Genomic DNA, 17,473 nt, shown 5'->3' with positions numbered 1-17,473 from the left:
AGAATTTACCATCAATTGGCTTGAAAAATTCAGTTACTAATCAAGCTAAAGGCTAGTACCTTCTTCATACAGCAAAGAACACACTAGGTTTGTTCTGAAAAAAAAAGGATGAATAGAGAAACAAAAATTAAATTCCTTCTCTATGGGTAACAGAGTATAATATTCGTACCAGAAAAATGATGAGAGAGGGCGAGTGACCATGAATGAAGCTTTGAGAGAGGGAAAGTTGGGAGAGACGAGAGAAAAATGATGAGTTGAAGAAAAACTAAGAAAAAAATGGAAAATATAGAAAAAGGTAATAAATGAAATAAGTTGATTTAAAAAAACATGTTTAAATTATGTGGTGATGACTTGGATGATACGTCAAAATTTAACGACATAATTTGTGCCATGTCAGACTTCCGTTACACCACTATTGTTGGAAAACGACACAATGATCCAAAATTTTACAAATCAATAACATTAGTGACCAAATCATAAATTAAAATTCAAAATTCAAAACATAATTTAAACTATACATAAGTGACTATTTTTGTATTTTACCCTTATTGATATATGTGAATATTCTTCTTTCTATTTGTAATTTACATATGATGAATTTGCTTCGAATGAATATAAAATTTTGAGTTTAATCTACATCTCATCTTGAAGTTGCTTCATAATTATAGATTCTTCACTTAATAAGTTATTGTAATGCTTAACTTCTGCTTGCAATTTCTTTTTCTTTTTCATGAAGAAAATTTGATTTATTTTGAAATGAACTTTGTAACTAATTTGTCTGCACAAATTCAAATTATTCAAGTATAATAGGGAACATCATAATGTTAGTAGAATAGAATATTTTACATACATATAAATAGCTTTGATATCGAAACTTTTAAAAAAACCTTCACGACACATTTAAATCAAATGTATTAATCGATCGAGTCTTTACTCGATTGGCATGGACATTGCTGTCAATGTAGGAGGACGTGGGTTCAAATGCACTAAAGCGTATTATCCTCCTATTTATGGGTTGGGGAGGGGTTATAGGTAATTCTAGACATTGTATAAAAAAGAACAGATATGATTAGAACCTATAAGTTTAATTTCTTGATGATTCTCGCCACTAAGTTCGCGCTTATGCACTCAGTAAGTAAAACCTTAACACAAATGATTTTACTAACAATTTGTAGTCAAAGAAATGTTCCTTACTTAAACAAAATAAGTGTTAAAAACTCTCAGTACAATAAATTATACAAGTCTCTCTCTTAAATAGATTTTCGAGACTTGTTAATATAGAATATCTATAGCAATCCCATTAAAACAATAATACAATAAACAATAAAGAATAAATCAAACGTGGACTCTTGGCAACTAATTTCATTGAGTTTTAATCCAATCCTAATGTCCATGTTGTAAGTGATCGTCTCTGGTGATCTAATTTGATCCCAACTTTCATGTGAGTTTTTCAAGTAATATTACCTTTGTTAAGTATGACTCTTATTTCAGTCAAATTTGAGAAATAATCTTTCAGTTAAACTCTATTTATTTGTTTCAGTCAAACTCTGATTAGTCTAGATTATTTTATTATTATTTGACCTATGAATTTAGCCTATAAAGAGGCTCTTTTATAACATTAGAAAATACACCCATTAGAGATTAGAACTTGTAACACTTTTAGAGAATTTTGTGTTTACGTTTTGAGGGTTCTTTATTTTCAGGTTTTCGGGTTTTAGTTTTTATCTCCATACTTTGTACTCTTCGTTCTTTTGTCATTATAGTAAAATTATCTTTGCCCATAGTTTTTTATCCTCTTTGGAGGAGTTTTTTCACGTTAAATTTGTGTGCTCAATTTTTCAATTTCTTCTACTATTTTTACTTATTTGTTGCTTAATCGGGTTGATCCCCAATAAGTAGTATTAAAGCTAGTTCATTTTTCGTAGATCAGCCCATTCAGAGATGATATCAACAAGGTTTGAAATTGAGAAGTTAGATGGTGTTACAAATTTTAATCGGTGACAAATTCAGATGATGGCAATTCTAGTTCTAACCAACTTGAAAAATGTTGTTACTGGGAAAAAACCTAAGAACCTAAATCAAACAAAATGGGAAGAGCTTGATGAAAAAGCGTTGTCAGCAATCCAGTTGTGCCTCGCGAATACGGTATTACATGAGGTATTGATAGAGAAGACCTCATTCGCCTTGTGAAAAAGGTTAGAAACTCTTTATGCGACTAAGTCTCTGGCTAACCGTTTAGTATTGAAACAATGTCTATTTAAGTTTCGCATGAACGAATGTGAGCTTCTTAAAGATCACATCAGTCAATTCATTACTCTTTTAAATGATTTAAAGAACATTGTGGTTCAGATTGATGATTAAGATCAGGTTATGTTATTATTATGCTCTCTATCCCTTCCATACAAGTCTTTCAAGGAGACCCTAATTTATGACAATGATAAACTTTTGTTCGAAGATATAAAGGGTCATTTGTTGAGTAAGGACAAACTCGACAATGAGTTTGGTTCAGATAGAAAGGCAAATAGGAAAGCTTTTGTTTTGGTAACATTAAAGAAGTGAGACAAAATGTGTCGTTATTGTAAGAAGTTAGGTCACGTCAAAGCAGATTGTTATAAACTGTGAAATAAAGGATTGCTGAGAGTAATGAGGAAGATATAGCTGGTGCTAATTTGGCTGACAAAAGCGGTGATGATTTCTTGTTAGTGTCAACGAGCGAAAGCTCCGAGCTTACGTCTAAGTAGATCTTAGATTCGGGATGTTCTTTCCACATGTGTCCCAATAGAGAATGGTTCTCCATATATAGTTCGGTTAAAGGTGGTGTTGTGCGCATGGGAAACGATTCATCTAGTAAGGTAATTGGTATTGGTACCGTTAAAATTAGGATGCATGATGGGACGATTAAGACACTCTCAGATGTCAAGTATGTACTTGATTTACAGAAGAATCTCATCTCTTTGAGTATTTTAGACTTGAAAGGATGCAGAATCAACATCGAGTCGAGCGACATTAAGGTATCTTGTGGAGCTCTTGTTTTGTTAAAACGTAAAATGACCAGTAGTTTTTATATTCTGGAAGGTTTTATAGTGACCAGTGAAATTGGACATCCCTCGTCCGTTAGGGAGTCGAAGTCAACTCGTTTGGAGTGGAGACAACTTGGTCATAGGAAGGAAAAATGTATGACTGTTTTGTTGAAGAGATATTCTATTTTGGATGCAGGTTATGAAAAGTTAAGGTACCGTGTTCGGGAAAATCAGGCCCGGGTTAGTTTTGATTTGGCAGTGTACAAGTCGAAGGCTAGAAGTCTTCCAGTTTCTAAGCACAAATTCGACTCAATTAATTCCCTACAAAGTTCAAGATAGACTCGTGGCGGACTTTAACAAAGATGGCGTTGTGGCAATATGAGTCAAGGTGGAGATTTGTTGAGTATGACTCCTATTTCAGTCAAATTTGAGAAATAATCTTCTAGTTAAACTCTGTTTATTTGTTTTAATCAAACTCTGATTAGTCTAGATTATTTTATTATTATTTGACCTATGAATTTAGCCTATAAATAGGCTCTTACAACCTTAGAAAATACACCCATTAGAGATTAGAACTTGTAACACTTTTAGTGAATTTCGTGTTTACGTTTTGAGGGTTCTTTATTTTCGGGTTTTCGGGGTTTAGTTTTTATCTCTATTATAGTAACACTTCGTTCTTTTGCCATTATAGTAAAATTATCTTTGCCCGTGGTTTTTTATCCTCTTTGAAGGGATTTTTTCACATTAAATTTGTGTGTTTAATTTCTCAATTTCTTCCGCTATTTTTACTTGTTCGTTGCTTAATCGGGTCGATCCCCAACAACCATCATTAATAGATATCCTTCAAATAATGAGCACATCCTATTTAAATCATTCAATCAATTGACAATGCTCAAATATGGAAATTGTCACTTAACAACTCTAGTGCTATGGAAATAGGAGTATAAATTTCCCCCGTCTTTGGTCTCACTGAAAGGTAACCATTCATAGTACTATACATGCCAGCAGCTATAGCTGAGATGGCTTGTCCTGGGCTTTAATCTATACAAGTACAGTAGTGAGAATGATGAAGAAATGGCATTACAGATGGAATGATTGCCTAGCATAGAAAAGAGCCAAGTGTTGCCATTGGTCTCCAAGCATGTCAAATTTCATGGGATGGTGGTCAACACTTTTATGAAGCCATATATGGCGGCATGAGGAGATGAAACTGTAAATTACAAATTTTCCCCCTTATTATTCCACATTTGGCTCTTGCTGTAAAAGGTCTCATTAGATTTCTAAGAAACAATTTGTATGGACAAATTTTATATTGACTGTACAAATTTAAGGGAGCAAAGATAACGAAATTTGCTAGTAGAAGTAGTAAGATCGTTTATGAAGATGATCAGCTGTCTGGTATTTTACTTTCTGCAATGAAATTTTTGTACCAAGTTGCTGAAAACTTTGGGGTTCTCTTCAGTGTCTTAAAGTCAACATGGTGAAGTCCGAATCTTCTTGTGAATCCATATTCCCATTCGAAGTTGTCTAGCAAAGACCAGGCAAAGTAGCCCCTAACATCTGCTCCTTTCCTGATGGCATTCAACGGCAGACACAAACTCGTCAGTTACACTCTCACAATTAAAGAATCAGAGAAGTATTTTAGAACTTGTAAAATAGGCAAGAAACATAAGCAATGTAATGGATGGTTTGTTCTTTGTTTCTCATTTGCTTTTCACCTGATTGCTGTTGACAGGGAATCCAAGTATCCAGCCATGTACTTGGCTCGGTTGACGTCTTGTAAGGAGTCTTCAATGGTGGAATTTGCTTTGGTCACCTCACCGTATCCTACACCAAACAAAATACAATTATGAATGTGGAAAAATGCTTTGCAATGAACTTTAAACGAAACATTTTGTCTCTTTATACCATTTTCTGTAATGATCATTGGGGTGTTGTTGAATCTCTTTTTAACATAGGTTATGATCTTCTCCATTCCTCCAGGGTAAACATACAACCAGTCCACATCAGTCTGCATAGCAAAAAGATTTAGCCTCTGGTTTAAGTTGCCAAGCAGGTAAAAACCATAAAGTCTATTGTATTAGGAGTCAAATTATATTTTGTCCTCTATACTCAAAAAATAGGATAAATTACTCCTTGTACTTTAGATAAAAAAGTAAATTGGTCTTTTCTCTTAAAAAATTCAGCCATTTATATTATTAAAAATTGGCATGGCTGATAGAATAATCAAACAGTAACACATAGCATATCATGGGTACCTCATCTTGACATACTGAGACTAGTTTTTAACAACAAAAATAGATGAAATCTTTAATAGGAGGACCAATTTGCTCTTTGAATTAATGTACAAGGACTAATTTACTCATTTTTTGAGTAGTGTATTATACGTTTACTCCGAGCAAGTATCTCATGACCAACCGACCGGATCATGTAAACAATTCAATATTGTTCTCTTTAGACACCCACATGTTTTCAAAGTTTTGTTACCCAAAACTGCACCACTCCAGGTTTGAATCCAAGAACTCCTACATATAGGAGTCCTTACCGAAGCTCTTGTTCCATTTGATCAATGATGAGATATGGATGTCCAAAGAAGACAATAACAGATTGTGGCCATGACAAGTTGCGGAAAATGAGAGTACCTGATTGGTCAGCCGGTTATGACATTTCAACAGGCAAAAGAATATGGTTACATACAGATTCTCCAATTGGGATGCCGTTCTTTTGGTAACTTTGTGCCCATAACCCTTCAGTCTTTGAGGTTCGTGTTCCTGGTTCACACGCAGTGAACATACAATCCTGGACATAATAACTTGAATAATGGTTGATTCCAATGAAATCCAACCCTTTCTTCAACATTTCCTTCTCCGTTTTCGAAAATTCAGGCAAAATAGATCCTAATATGCTTTGCATTTCAGGAGGATATATTCCGAAAACAATCGGGTCTAGAAACCTTAAAGTTACAGTTACACCAGAATCTTTAAGATATCAATTGGAAACATATAGAAAAGTTGAAGTAGAGAAGGGTTTATAAGAAGAAATATACCAATTGGTAGTGAAGCATTGAGCTCTTTCTGCTGCTAGCTTGTCAGCCATGGAGCTGCTGATGGGTTCAAACCATGCTCCATTGATAACGATTCCAATGCTGCCTCCTTGCTTTGCCTAAACATTCATCGCTCTAAGTAAGAAATATGTCCTTAAACCGTCTAAGTCTACATTAAGCCAATGGCATTTAGATTTTGTAATGTCACTCATACCTCGTATTTTGATCTGTAAATATGAACAGCGGCTGCATGTGATAAGATAATGTTGTGAGCTGCTATGAAAGGCTCCTTCTCTGAATCTCCACTGGTACAATTTCCAAATGGAAAGGAGCATCGTGATGGTGGAAAAGTCCCTTCTCGATACCCAAACTTGACTTGGAAATTGGGTTCATTGAAAGTGACCCAATACTTCACCCTATCCCCAAAAGACTTGAAGCAAATGTCTGCAAAGTATGCAAAATCCAGTCTGAAAATGAAAGATCAATGCCATTAGTGAGCTCGACAATGGTGTGCAGAAACTACCATTTCATTTGAATACAAGAAACAGGATAATTGTACTGTGATTCAGGACTCAGCCAACTTCCATATCTGTCCTCAATTTCTTGGGGAAGATCAATGTGTGTCAAAGTTACAAATGGTTTAATCCCTGTAGAAAAAGGCCAAATCTGCAATTATTTATGCAATGTTTTGAAGAGAAGTCATTCAAGAAATGCCAAAAAATATAAAAATAAACCTTTGAGTAGTAGAGCATCAATTAGATTGTTGTAGAAATCGATGCCTGCTACATTGACATATCCAAATCTCCCCTGTCAGGAAATTGGAGAACATATTAGTGAAGAATAGATATTCCAATATTGATAACTCTTGATTTAAACATCAAATATCCTGTCATTCAAAGGTTTACTTGGTAAAATTCTTGCCCAAGAAATAGAGAATCGATAGCTGTTGACCCCGAGTGATTCCATTAGATCAATGTCTTCCTATATCAAATTAAAATCTCTTAATTAATTCCAAAAAAAAAATGTAAAAATTTCAATTACTTATTTTTTCCCTAATTTGTTTGTAATTTATCATCATCATCAAAATCTATGTTATCCTTAAATGAATCAATTTAGTGTGCTTTTTTTAAATTACAGTGTTCAATAGAATTAATATTTTAAAAGTTTTTATGGTTATGCAATTTAAATATTTTATTGTCAATTTTAAATGATAAATGTTAACTTTATTAAGCTTTAGTATTCTTTAGTAGTAGTAGGACTAATTTGAACCAATTCCTATAATACAAGTATCATATAGATACTTTCATGTAGGTTTAACTTTTTCTATAGCCCCTTCTCAATCCATAAATAAGAGGATAATGCACTTTAGTACACCCGAATTTATATCCTTCTACATTGACAACAATGTCCATAGGGGTGTAAATGAACAAAATGTTCGATGAACCGTTCGTATAACATTTATTTATGTTCATTTATTAAGCTAAATAAACGAGTATGAACAAATTTTTTATGATCGTTTAATAAATAAACGAACACGAACAGAGGTGTGTTCGGTTCGTTTATGTTCACGAACAAGCTCGTTTATTGACTCGTTTATTTACTAATGATATTTTCTTATAAAAATTTCATTAGTATATATTAATAAAGTTATCTTAAAACTTATTTATTGTTCTGTTAGTATATATTAATAAATTTATCTTGGTTTGTATTTGTTTTCATTTATAATATAATTATTAATATTTATATTTGACTATTTTATATCTAAACAATATATGTATGTGTATGTATGTATTTATTGTTTGATTGTTTGTTTGTTTGTTTATTATTTATTAACATTGTTCGTGAAAATGTTCAATTCTATGATCATGAACATATTCGTGAACATTAAACAAACGAATATGAATACACATAATTGTAAATAAACGAGCATGAACAAAAATTTAAAATTCTTAACGAACACAAACTGAATACGAATAAGCTTAAAAATAAACAAACGAACATGTCCGTTCAAGCTCGATTCATTTATAGTCCTAAACACCCATAGCAATTGAGTTAAGACTCCATCCACAAAGAAATCTTTAATTGTTAAATGAGCTAAGACGGACTAAACAATACAATTTTTTGCTATCTAAATATGTTATAGCTATATTGTGGACATTAGAAAAGCATTATAATTAAACGTTACTGATTACATTATACATAATATTTAATTTTTATTAATATAAAAAATATCAAAATAATTTGTTTCTATTTACAAATATTATAAATTATTTTTGTGATTAAATATCTAAAAGAATTATAACCTAAGAAATCAAAATGTCATTAAAATAATAAGAATATGTATAAAATTATTTAATATTATAAAAGAAAACATAAAATTATATTAATTTATAAAAAAAATATCTAATTTGTACTATATATAGTAATAATTTAATTTTTTTAATATATCTTTTTGTTATGAACATAGGATGAAAAATATTACTAACAAAATAACTACCACAAATATGTCCATTTGATTAATTAAAAATATAAAAAGAAAAAAAAAGTAACAATGATATATAATTAAAAGTGTTGTAAAATTGGTTGCATTAAATTACAAAAATATTACTTAGACTAAATTATGTTATTTTTTTGGAGAAATATAATTTTACATTATTTTTAAATGGTGATGTGAAGATACTTTGGCACTAAATGTAATTTTATCATGTTTTAATTCATATTTAACTCCCATTTTCTTAGTGCCAAAAAAAAAACCTATTTAAATTATCATTTTATCCTAATTTATATACAAATATTCAATGCCTACATGACAAGTAACAAATGATATCATCTACTACTTTGAAACTTTTTGGAGGTAAAATGTGACAACGATGGTTTCAATACTCCGGTAAGAAAACAAGTATAATTTAGAGGCTAAATGGGGGAATAAAGCGCATAATTTTAAAAATTACAGGTTAGTCTATTTTTTTATCACCTAATTATGAATTTTTTTTAAAGTAGTCGCTTAATTAATTAAGATTACTTTTTTTATCATTTTCTTTAAGTGCTTTTAAAATTCTGAACCGAAAAAATCAAAGTGAATCAAACCGAAAAAACTGTTTTTCCAGTTTATTCGATTTTTTGGTTTAATCGGTTTTCATGTTCGATTTAATTAGTTTATTTAGTTGACTTTTAATTTTGACATTTTAAACCGAATAAACCGTTTAAGGCCATAATCTATAAAACTATAAGCCTATAACCTATTTACATACCTAAACCCAAATACCCATTAAAACTTAACACTTTTAAAAACCGGAAGCCATTAAGATTTAAAACCCAATACATTTTAATATATAAAATCCAAATTGATAGTTTAATTTTTTATTGTATTCATTTTATTTTTCATCATTTAATATATTAAAAAAACGCAAATTAATATATACCCGTTAAGAACCATAGAAGACTTGGGAATTGTATGTTGGCCATGCAAGAAATTAAATATTTTTTGAGTTCTTTAAAAATTATTTGATTTAATTTTTAATATTTTTATAATGAATTTGAAATAAAAATAAAATTAAAAGTAATACAATATACTAATTTGAAGAAAGAAGAAAATTATTTGAAAAAAATTAAAGTACCTCAATTAAGAAAAAAAATAGAATTGAAAATTTTTAATTCAGTTTATTCGATTTTACTCCTTAGGTTGGTTGATTTATTCAACTTATATGGATAATTCAATTTATTTGATTTTTGGTATAAAAAAATCGAACCGTTCAAACTGACCCAACCTTTAAATGTTTGACGAAAGGACATGGTATTTAAAAAATTTATAATAATAATAAAAAGACATAAAATTTGTCATTATATCAATTTTTCAACCACTATATTACCTTCGAGTTAAACACTTATCGGCACTAAATGGAAATGGACTACAAATCTGGTTTAGTTAAGTGACGAAAAAAAGAAGAAGAAGAAACAGACCTATAGTTGGGTGACGTAGTTTACCCTTCTAAAAAAACTGAGGGGTGAACCTCAGCTAAATTGGAAAAGAAAGAAACGCGGTGCAGAAGCCTACATGGATCCGAAGTAAGTTTACCAAATAGCGATGATAATGATCCACTGCTACGTCTCCATTGCTTCCGTCAATGACCTTTCCTGCAATAAATTATTTGTTGTTGTTGAAGATGGGAATATCATTTTAAACAAAAAGCAAGTTTGAAGGAATTCGATGTTGAATTATGACCTGGTCTGTGGGTATAAACATCCCAATTGTTCAAACCTTTCCCATCACTCAAGTAACCACCTTCATACTGCCCAAAATGAAAAGACCATTCATTACATCTGCTTGTTCTCAATAGGATAAACAAATTGAAAGACTGGTGGTGAAGCAAACCTGGTAAGCAGAGGAGGCCGTTCCAAAGAGAAAGTTTGGAGGAAATGAAGATGGATTGTTATTATTACCATTACCCAGGCTTTGTTTCAGCGTTAACAGCTCCGGTGAAACCGGAAGAGGCAATAACACGAACATCTGGAAGGCAAAGAAAAGAATGCAAAGCATGGAGAATCCAATATACCAAATCTGCTGCTATGACCAAATACAAGTGATGCAGAAAGTTTACTGTAGAAAGGATATGGAGAAGATAAGATGAAAATGTTGGTTGCATGCCGTCCTTGACCACTGACAAAATACCAACTGGAGGGTTGAATTGTAAAAGTATTATAATAAATTAAAGAAAGGTTTTAAAATTCAATTCATCAAAATTGAATCTATCTTCTTGATGATTTAATTTGGTTGTATGAACAGTGTAGCCAAACAAAGTTTGAAGACCACAAATCATAAAAATATTATTCAACAGGTTTTTTTCTTCTTCTTTTTAAATTTGGCCTTTGAATTATGTAGTTTTTTCATTTTGGTATTTAAACTTTTTTTTTATTTTAAATTGGTACTTAAACTATCATTCCGTTACCCAGTTCAGTCATTTTCTTAACAACGTAAAAAAAAAAAATTATCACATGACATCAATTAGAATGCGTCGCGTAGCACCTTTCAACCAATTAGAATGTGCCATATAGCACTTGTATTTATTTAAAATAAAAGAATTTACTCATCATTGACAAGACGTTGCCGACCTTGATTGTCCATGTCAAGGGCAAAGCCAGAAAATTAATTTAGAGGGGACCGAATTTAAATTATAATTTTTATGATAGTGAAAAATATAATTTCACCATTTTAATAGCCTATATTTTTATATTTTTTAAAAGATTAAATCAAATTTTTTTATTTTTAGGGTGCCAAAGTGTAATTTTACATTTACTAATTTAAAATATAAAAAATTTTAAAGGACTTAAATGAAGTTTTTTTTCATTTTAGCGGAGACTGGGCCCCTACCACCCCTAGCTAAGCCCTTGGTCCATGTGGCGCTACTAGAACATGACACATCACCCTTTTAAATATCAAAATATTATTTAAAAATTCAAAAACCCTAAATTCTAAAAATGCAAAAATTTATAGATATATTTTGAAAATTTTAAAAAAAATCTAAAGTCTTTTTTTTTTTAATTTTATGATATATGTTAAATTTTTATATAATATAATATATTTATATTTATATATTCTAGATTTTTTTACCTTTTAAAATTTTTTTGAATTATTTATATATTATATATGATTTTATTTAATTTTAAAAAATATATTATATATAATATTAATAAACAAACCTAAGTACCATATGGCACATTCTTATTGGTTGAAAGGTGTCAGGTGGCAACTTAATTTTTTAACACCATTAAAAAAAAGTTGAATAAGATAACAGAATGATAGTTTAAGTATTAATCTAAGACAAAAAAAAAATTTAAATACCTAATTGGGAAAATATGCCTAATTTGGGGCTAAATTGAGCATTAAGCTTCTTTTTTTTAAGATATATGATTTCTTGAGAATGTACCACAGTGAACTTATTTTTTCTCGTTTTAAAAAATTAAGTAAATTAATACCTAGATGTTAAATTAAAGAGTAAATTGGACATAATATTAAAAATTTCATCCATTTTTATAGTTTAAAATTAATTTTTATACATTGACATAAGGTACAAGTAACATGTTAAATGTAACTTTATTGTTATTTCATCAACCACGTTAATTTTTAATAATAAAAATATTTAACTTGAAAAAGTAATTTACTATTTAATTTTATGTATAATAACTATATTATTATTATTTTTAAAATAATAAAAAAAAAAGACAAAAGAGAATCGCACTCCTACTCGACCATACTTTACTAGTTTCTTGCTAATAAAATATAGGATTGGAGAAAAATTTATAGGGCGGTTTTGGACATATTGGCGTTTTCGTCAAGGTCTGAACCCAACATTCATCCATAGATATTAAGGTTTGAAAATGTAATTGGGGGCTTCCCTTTTTTCTTTAAATGTTTGCTTTGACTTGTATTTTAGAAATTTCGAAATTTAAATTTTAAGTATTATTAAAATTTATCTGTTAATGTTTGGAATTGAAAAAGACTCTCTTGATAAACATGTTACAGAAAAACAACGTTGGATTTAGAGAAAAATCTTAATGGTGTTCACACTTGAATTTGATTTTTAAATCTAAAAAATTAAAGAGATTAAATTCCAGAGAATTAGATTTTAAAACTTAAATATATTTAAACTATAAAATAAAATATTATTATTATTATTATTATTATTATAATAAAATAGAAACAAATTAAGGAGAGGAAAAAGCCGTAATTGTATTGGGTATACTAATTAAATAAAATTTATAAAAAGAGTATTGTGAATTTTATTGTCAACATCACTTCATGTCTTATATTATTATACATCACACACAAATCATATAATAAATAATTAGTGTTTTATTTTAGTTTAAATTCTTAAATATAGATTTAGAAGTGAAAATACAATTGAATAAAGAGATTGGTATTTTCTTCTCTAAAAAAAAAAAATAAGCATTTTCTACAAGGGATTTAAATGCCAGCAAATAAGATCAATTTGTTAATGTCAAATTTTAAGAGAAACAAACAAAGAGGACTAAGGTTGATATTTTTACATCTGAATAATTTATTAACAAAGAAAGCAATGCCGATTGAGTCTTAACTCGGTTGGTATGTACATTTTTATTAATACAGAAGGACGTGAGTTCAAATACGTTAAAACGCATTATCCTCTGTTACAAAATAGTAATATGTTTTAGTATTGATTTCCATGTTTACCTTGGTTGAAGGATGGTTGGATGAAGATAATATATATATATGATTATGTAGTTCTTCAAAACATACATAGCAAATTTTAATGTATTAAAACAGATCCACCAAATATGGTTTAAATTAAAACGTAATTTCTAGTAATTACATAAAAGATTCTCTTCTATCTGACAACTTATAATAAATGAAAATTGTAATTAAAATTGAAAATTAAAAAGGAAAATGTGTGATGTTTCATAAAATCCATCAAAAATAATAATTTACGACATATAGTGACAATCTAAGCGCAAATTTCCTTTTTATAAAACTTTTAATTTATTAAAAATACATATAGTAGTTGATTGTACTATTAAAACATTATTGTGTTAATTAATTATACTAAGTAAAACATAATTTTATGTTAAAACAAATAAAACATTGTTGAGTAATTTAGAGTGTGTGTCCTTTAGATTGGTTAGACTCTGTATTTATATAATATGCTTATTGTTCATGGATGTAATATTATAGTTACAAGGGAGAAATTAGAAATTTTTTTAAAGGATGTCGAAATTAAAGTATAATTTTTATGATAGCAAAAATGCAATTTCACCATTTAATAGCCTATATCTTTGTCATTTTTAAAGGATTAAATCAAATTTTTATATTTTAAGGGGGACCTAAGTGTAATTTTACATTTACTAATTTAAAATTTTAAAAAATTTAAAGGGCATAAATGGAAAATTTTCTATTTTAAGGGGGCCGGGCCCCTTCTAGCTCCCTAGTTTCACCTCTGTATAGGTAGGTTCCCATGCATGTCGACACATACCCTATTCTAGGGTTAATACATGTTTTCTAGATGTAAGTTCGCTTACATGGTAGTGCGAACCCACATTGTGCGATCTCATAGAAGGGTGCAAGCACCTTGCATGTAAACCCAAAGTGCAAACTGCGTAGAGTATGGGTCAAGACCCAATCGGGTAATCGGGTAGCGAGTCGGTAATAATGAGTATCATAACAGTTGTCCTCCACTTGGTTCAAAGAAGATTTATAAAGTGACTCTTCTTAGAACTTGGTTTCGCGAGATGAGAGGTCACATAAGGAGAAACTTATTAAATACGCTTTGTGCTTCAACTTGTCACTTACCCTTTGCCACGTGTTAAGGAGTGATACAAATGTACACAACTGATTGTACCCTTATTTTCATATATATGAATCATTAAAGTGTAAAACCCTTTTAAAAGGAGGTTATCTGAGCCTTAAAAATTAAATTATTTGAATTCAAGACTTTGAAGAAGGAGCCGCTGTAAAGAAGAACAACTTCAGAGGTAATTTTCTTAAAATTCCCATCATTCTTGTGATTTTTTATGGGTTTATTAGAACATAATGGTTAGGATGAGAGGAAACGGCAGTGTTATTTAGGGCATCTCTTTACAATGTTATGAAGTGAGTACTCCGGTGAAGGCAAAGGCTTATGCTTGCACCACCAAAAAGGAATAAATGAGGCGTGCTTTGGCTGCTCGGGGAATTCAACTACCCAATTTCGCTTACAAATTCTCAATCGTCGAAGGATCAAACCGATTAAGCGACACCACTAATGGAAGTTTCCTATTTCTATTGCACGTGATAGAAGCAAGTTTCCATTTACCACTCCACCCTTTCTTTTGTCATCTTCTCAATAAATACAAGATAACTCTGGGACAGTTATCTGACTTTTCATGATGGGTCACAATGGCATATTTTATTAAATGTAGTCGGCAGGAGGAATTGCCATTGGTCGTTGTTTTCTAGAAATTGTACCAAATGAAAGTGTGCAACCGAGGAGGTTCGGTGGGTTTGTTTTATTTCTCTCATCGTGAAAACGTAGAATCAATCATCTCGAACTGGTTTTCAAACTTTCGCCTAAACTACTGAAAGTACATATGGGTTAAGTACAAGCTTAAAGTTAGCTTTGATTTTCCAACTGAATGGTCAATACCTAGTAAGAGTATGTGCTTGAACAAAAAAAGAGAGGTTGTCTTAAATCAGTGAACCTTAATGATATCAGCTACGATCTTAAATCAACAAGCTGTTTAGAGTAGCGATATTAAATCAACTAACTCAGATAATATTGTTCATGATATTAAATCAAATGAACTTAGGTTGTGATATTAAATCAGCGAACCTTAACGATATCAATTGAGATATTAAATCAGCTAGTTGTTTAGAGTAGCGATATTAAATCAGTTCACTCAGATAAGATTGGTCATGATATTAAATTAAAAGAACTTAGGTTGCGATATTAAATTAGTGAACCTTAATGGTATCAGCTGCAATATTAAATCAACGAGCTATTTAGAGTAGTGATATAAAATCAGCTAACTCAGATAAGATTTTTCATGATATTAAATCGAATGAACTTAGGTTGCGATATTAAATCAGCGAAGCTTAACATTATTAGCTGTGATATTAAATCAGTGAGCTATTTAGAGTAGCGGTATTAAATCAGCTAGCTCAAAGATAATTATTCATGCTAGATGGACCAAAAAACATTTGCAAATAGTGTATCTTTATTGAAAAAAGGGGATAGATTACTCAAACATAATATTTCTTTAGATGGCGTGCATTCCATGTACGAGGTAGGACAGAGCCATCCATTTTTGCTATTCTATAAGCTCCATAGCCTATTTTTTCTACAACGTTGTAGGGTCCTTCCCAATTAGGGGCCATTTTTCCTTGTTGCAATGCTAAAAAACTAGCTTCAGTATTTCTTAAAGCAAGATCACCCACTTGAAACTGTTTGGTATTCGCTTTGGAATTATAGTATCGAGCAACTTGTTAAGCTCGTACAACACTCCTGATTTTCGTTGTTTCCCTAACTTCATTAATAAGATCCAAATTGAGTCAAATGGCCTTTTGGTTGGCATTTTCATCAAAATGAGTTGTTTTGTGAGACCGTAGACCTATTTAGTAGGGATTACTGCCTCTGCCCCATATACGAGTTAGAATGTTGTCTCTCCAGTTGCTGTATGAGGTGAGGTTCGTAGGGTCCATATAATTCCTGGTAGCTCTTTTAACTAGGCACCTTTGGCCTCATCAATTTTTTTATTTAGAACCGTTAGAATTTTCTTATTCATTTCCTCTACTTGACCATTTGTTTGGGGAGTTTTTATAGAGCTTTGAGCGAGAGCAATCTGTAGGTCATTGCAGAAGTTCTTGAATTTTCCTTGAAATTGGGTTCCATTGTCTGTTATGATCAAATGTAGGATGTCGAACCTAAAAACAATGAATTTCTAAAGAAAAAACTCAATTTTTATCTCTATGATTGTAGCCAGAGCTTCAGCTTCTATCTACACAGTGAAATAATCCACAACTACAACTATAAATTTCTTCTGAGCTGTGGCTATTGAAAATGGACCAAAAATATCAATTTCCCAAGTTGCAAATGGCTAAGGGCTAGACATTATTTGCAGAGGCTTAGTTGCAAATTTCTTCTTAAGGGCATGCTTTTGGCAGGAATTGTAAGTGCCCAAGTGTGAACCATATGATATGCATCTTTCTGTACAATTGGCCAATAATACTCTTGCCTGAAAATCTTCTATTCTAATAAACTCCCGCCTAGATGATCCCTACATATTCCCACATGTATTTCTCTCATAACATATTCATCCTCCGTGGGAGCGAGACATCTTAAAAGAGGTTGAGAGTAGCCTTTTTTTTATAAAGCACGCCCTCTAGTAGGATATATCTAAAGGTGATAAATTAAATGGTTTTAATTGAATGAGAAATGAGTAACCTGTAGATAAAAGGATATATTAAATGTAAATTATAACATCATACATTGCAACCTTATGCTAAATTTTGGCGAGCTTGTTTTTGCTTAGGTGGTAAGTTTCCCCTTATAGTGCTTGTACAATGGGTGTCATCCACGTTTCTTCCTGGTACATATTGAGCACTTGATAAGTGTCACAGCTTGGGGGGCTCTATGCTCTAACATGATTTTTCTTCTCTGCTCAATAGTAATAGTGGACACTAACTTTGATAAAACGTCAACTTTGGTGTTCTCCATCCTAGATAGTTGTCTTACTTGTGCCTTATCAAACTGAACGAGTAGCTAGGCTGCTATGGCATGGTACTTATTTAAGCTTGACTCTTTTACTTCATAATTCTTATTCATCTGCTTTTCTACGAGCTGAGAATCAGTTTGTATGATCAATTCCCTCGTCCCTAGCAGTAAAACCATTTGTAATCCTGAAA

At 30.9% G+C, this 17,473-nt stretch overlaps 1 protein-coding gene across 3 annotated transcripts; it reads right to left on the bottom strand.

The window, feature by feature from the left end:
- Positions 1-3,958: 3,958 nt before the first annotated feature.
- LOC107901943 (beta-glucosidase 46) lies at positions 3,959-10,827 on the bottom strand. Of its 3 annotated transcripts, none has more exons than XM_041095918.1 (12): positions 10,662-10,827; positions 10,436-10,570; positions 10,286-10,352; positions 10,139-10,197; positions 6,798-6,870; positions 6,623-6,710; positions 6,278-6,530; positions 6,067-6,182; positions 5,663-5,819; positions 4,929-5,031; positions 4,739-4,847; positions 3,959-4,591 (listed from the first exon to the last, which is right to left on the bottom strand). In XM_041095918.1, exons 1-12 carry the CDS (start codon positions 10,704-10,706, stop codon positions 4,408-4,410), a joined length of 1,389 nt encoding a protein of 462 aa, XP_040951852.1. In that variant the 5' UTR covers positions 10,707-10,827; the 3' UTR covers positions 3,959-4,407. The 3 variants fall into 3 exon arrangements, with proteins under 3 accessions (XP_040951852.1, XP_040951851.1, XP_016683617.2); XM_041095917.1 differs by having other exon boundaries at positions 5,718-5,973; positions 10,662-10,826; XM_016828128.2 differs by adding an exon at positions 6,940-7,044 and having other exon boundaries at positions 5,718-5,973; positions 10,436-10,707.
- Between the last annotated feature and the right edge of the window lie 6,646 nt (positions 10,828-17,473).

This window comes from Gossypium hirsutum, chromosome D06 (genome assembly GCF_007990345.1).
Source record: "Gossypium hirsutum isolate 1008001.06 chromosome D06, Gossypium_hirsutum_v2.1, whole genome shotgun sequence".
Lineage (NCBI taxonomy): Eukaryota > Viridiplantae > Streptophyta > Magnoliopsida > Malvales > Malvaceae > Gossypium > Gossypium hirsutum.
The sequence above is the reverse complement of the archived record's forward strand: the minus strand, read 5'-3'. Positions and strand labels throughout refer to the sequence as shown.

Bases quoted from the DNA above. Each gene is read 5' to 3' on its own strand.
- LOC107901943 (XM_016828128.2), bottom strand. From the start codon at position 10,600: ATGCTTTGCATTCTTTTCTTTGCCTTCCAGATGTTCGTGTTATTGCCT. The intron at 5,974-6,066 runs GTATATTTCTTC...TGTAACTTTAAG, and splicing joins CAATGCTTCACTACCAATTG to GTTTCTAGACCCGATTGTTT. The intron at 5,032-5,717 runs GTATGTAACCAT...TTTGCTATGCAG, and splicing joins GCATCCCAATTGGAGAATCT to ACTGATGTGGACTGGTTGTA.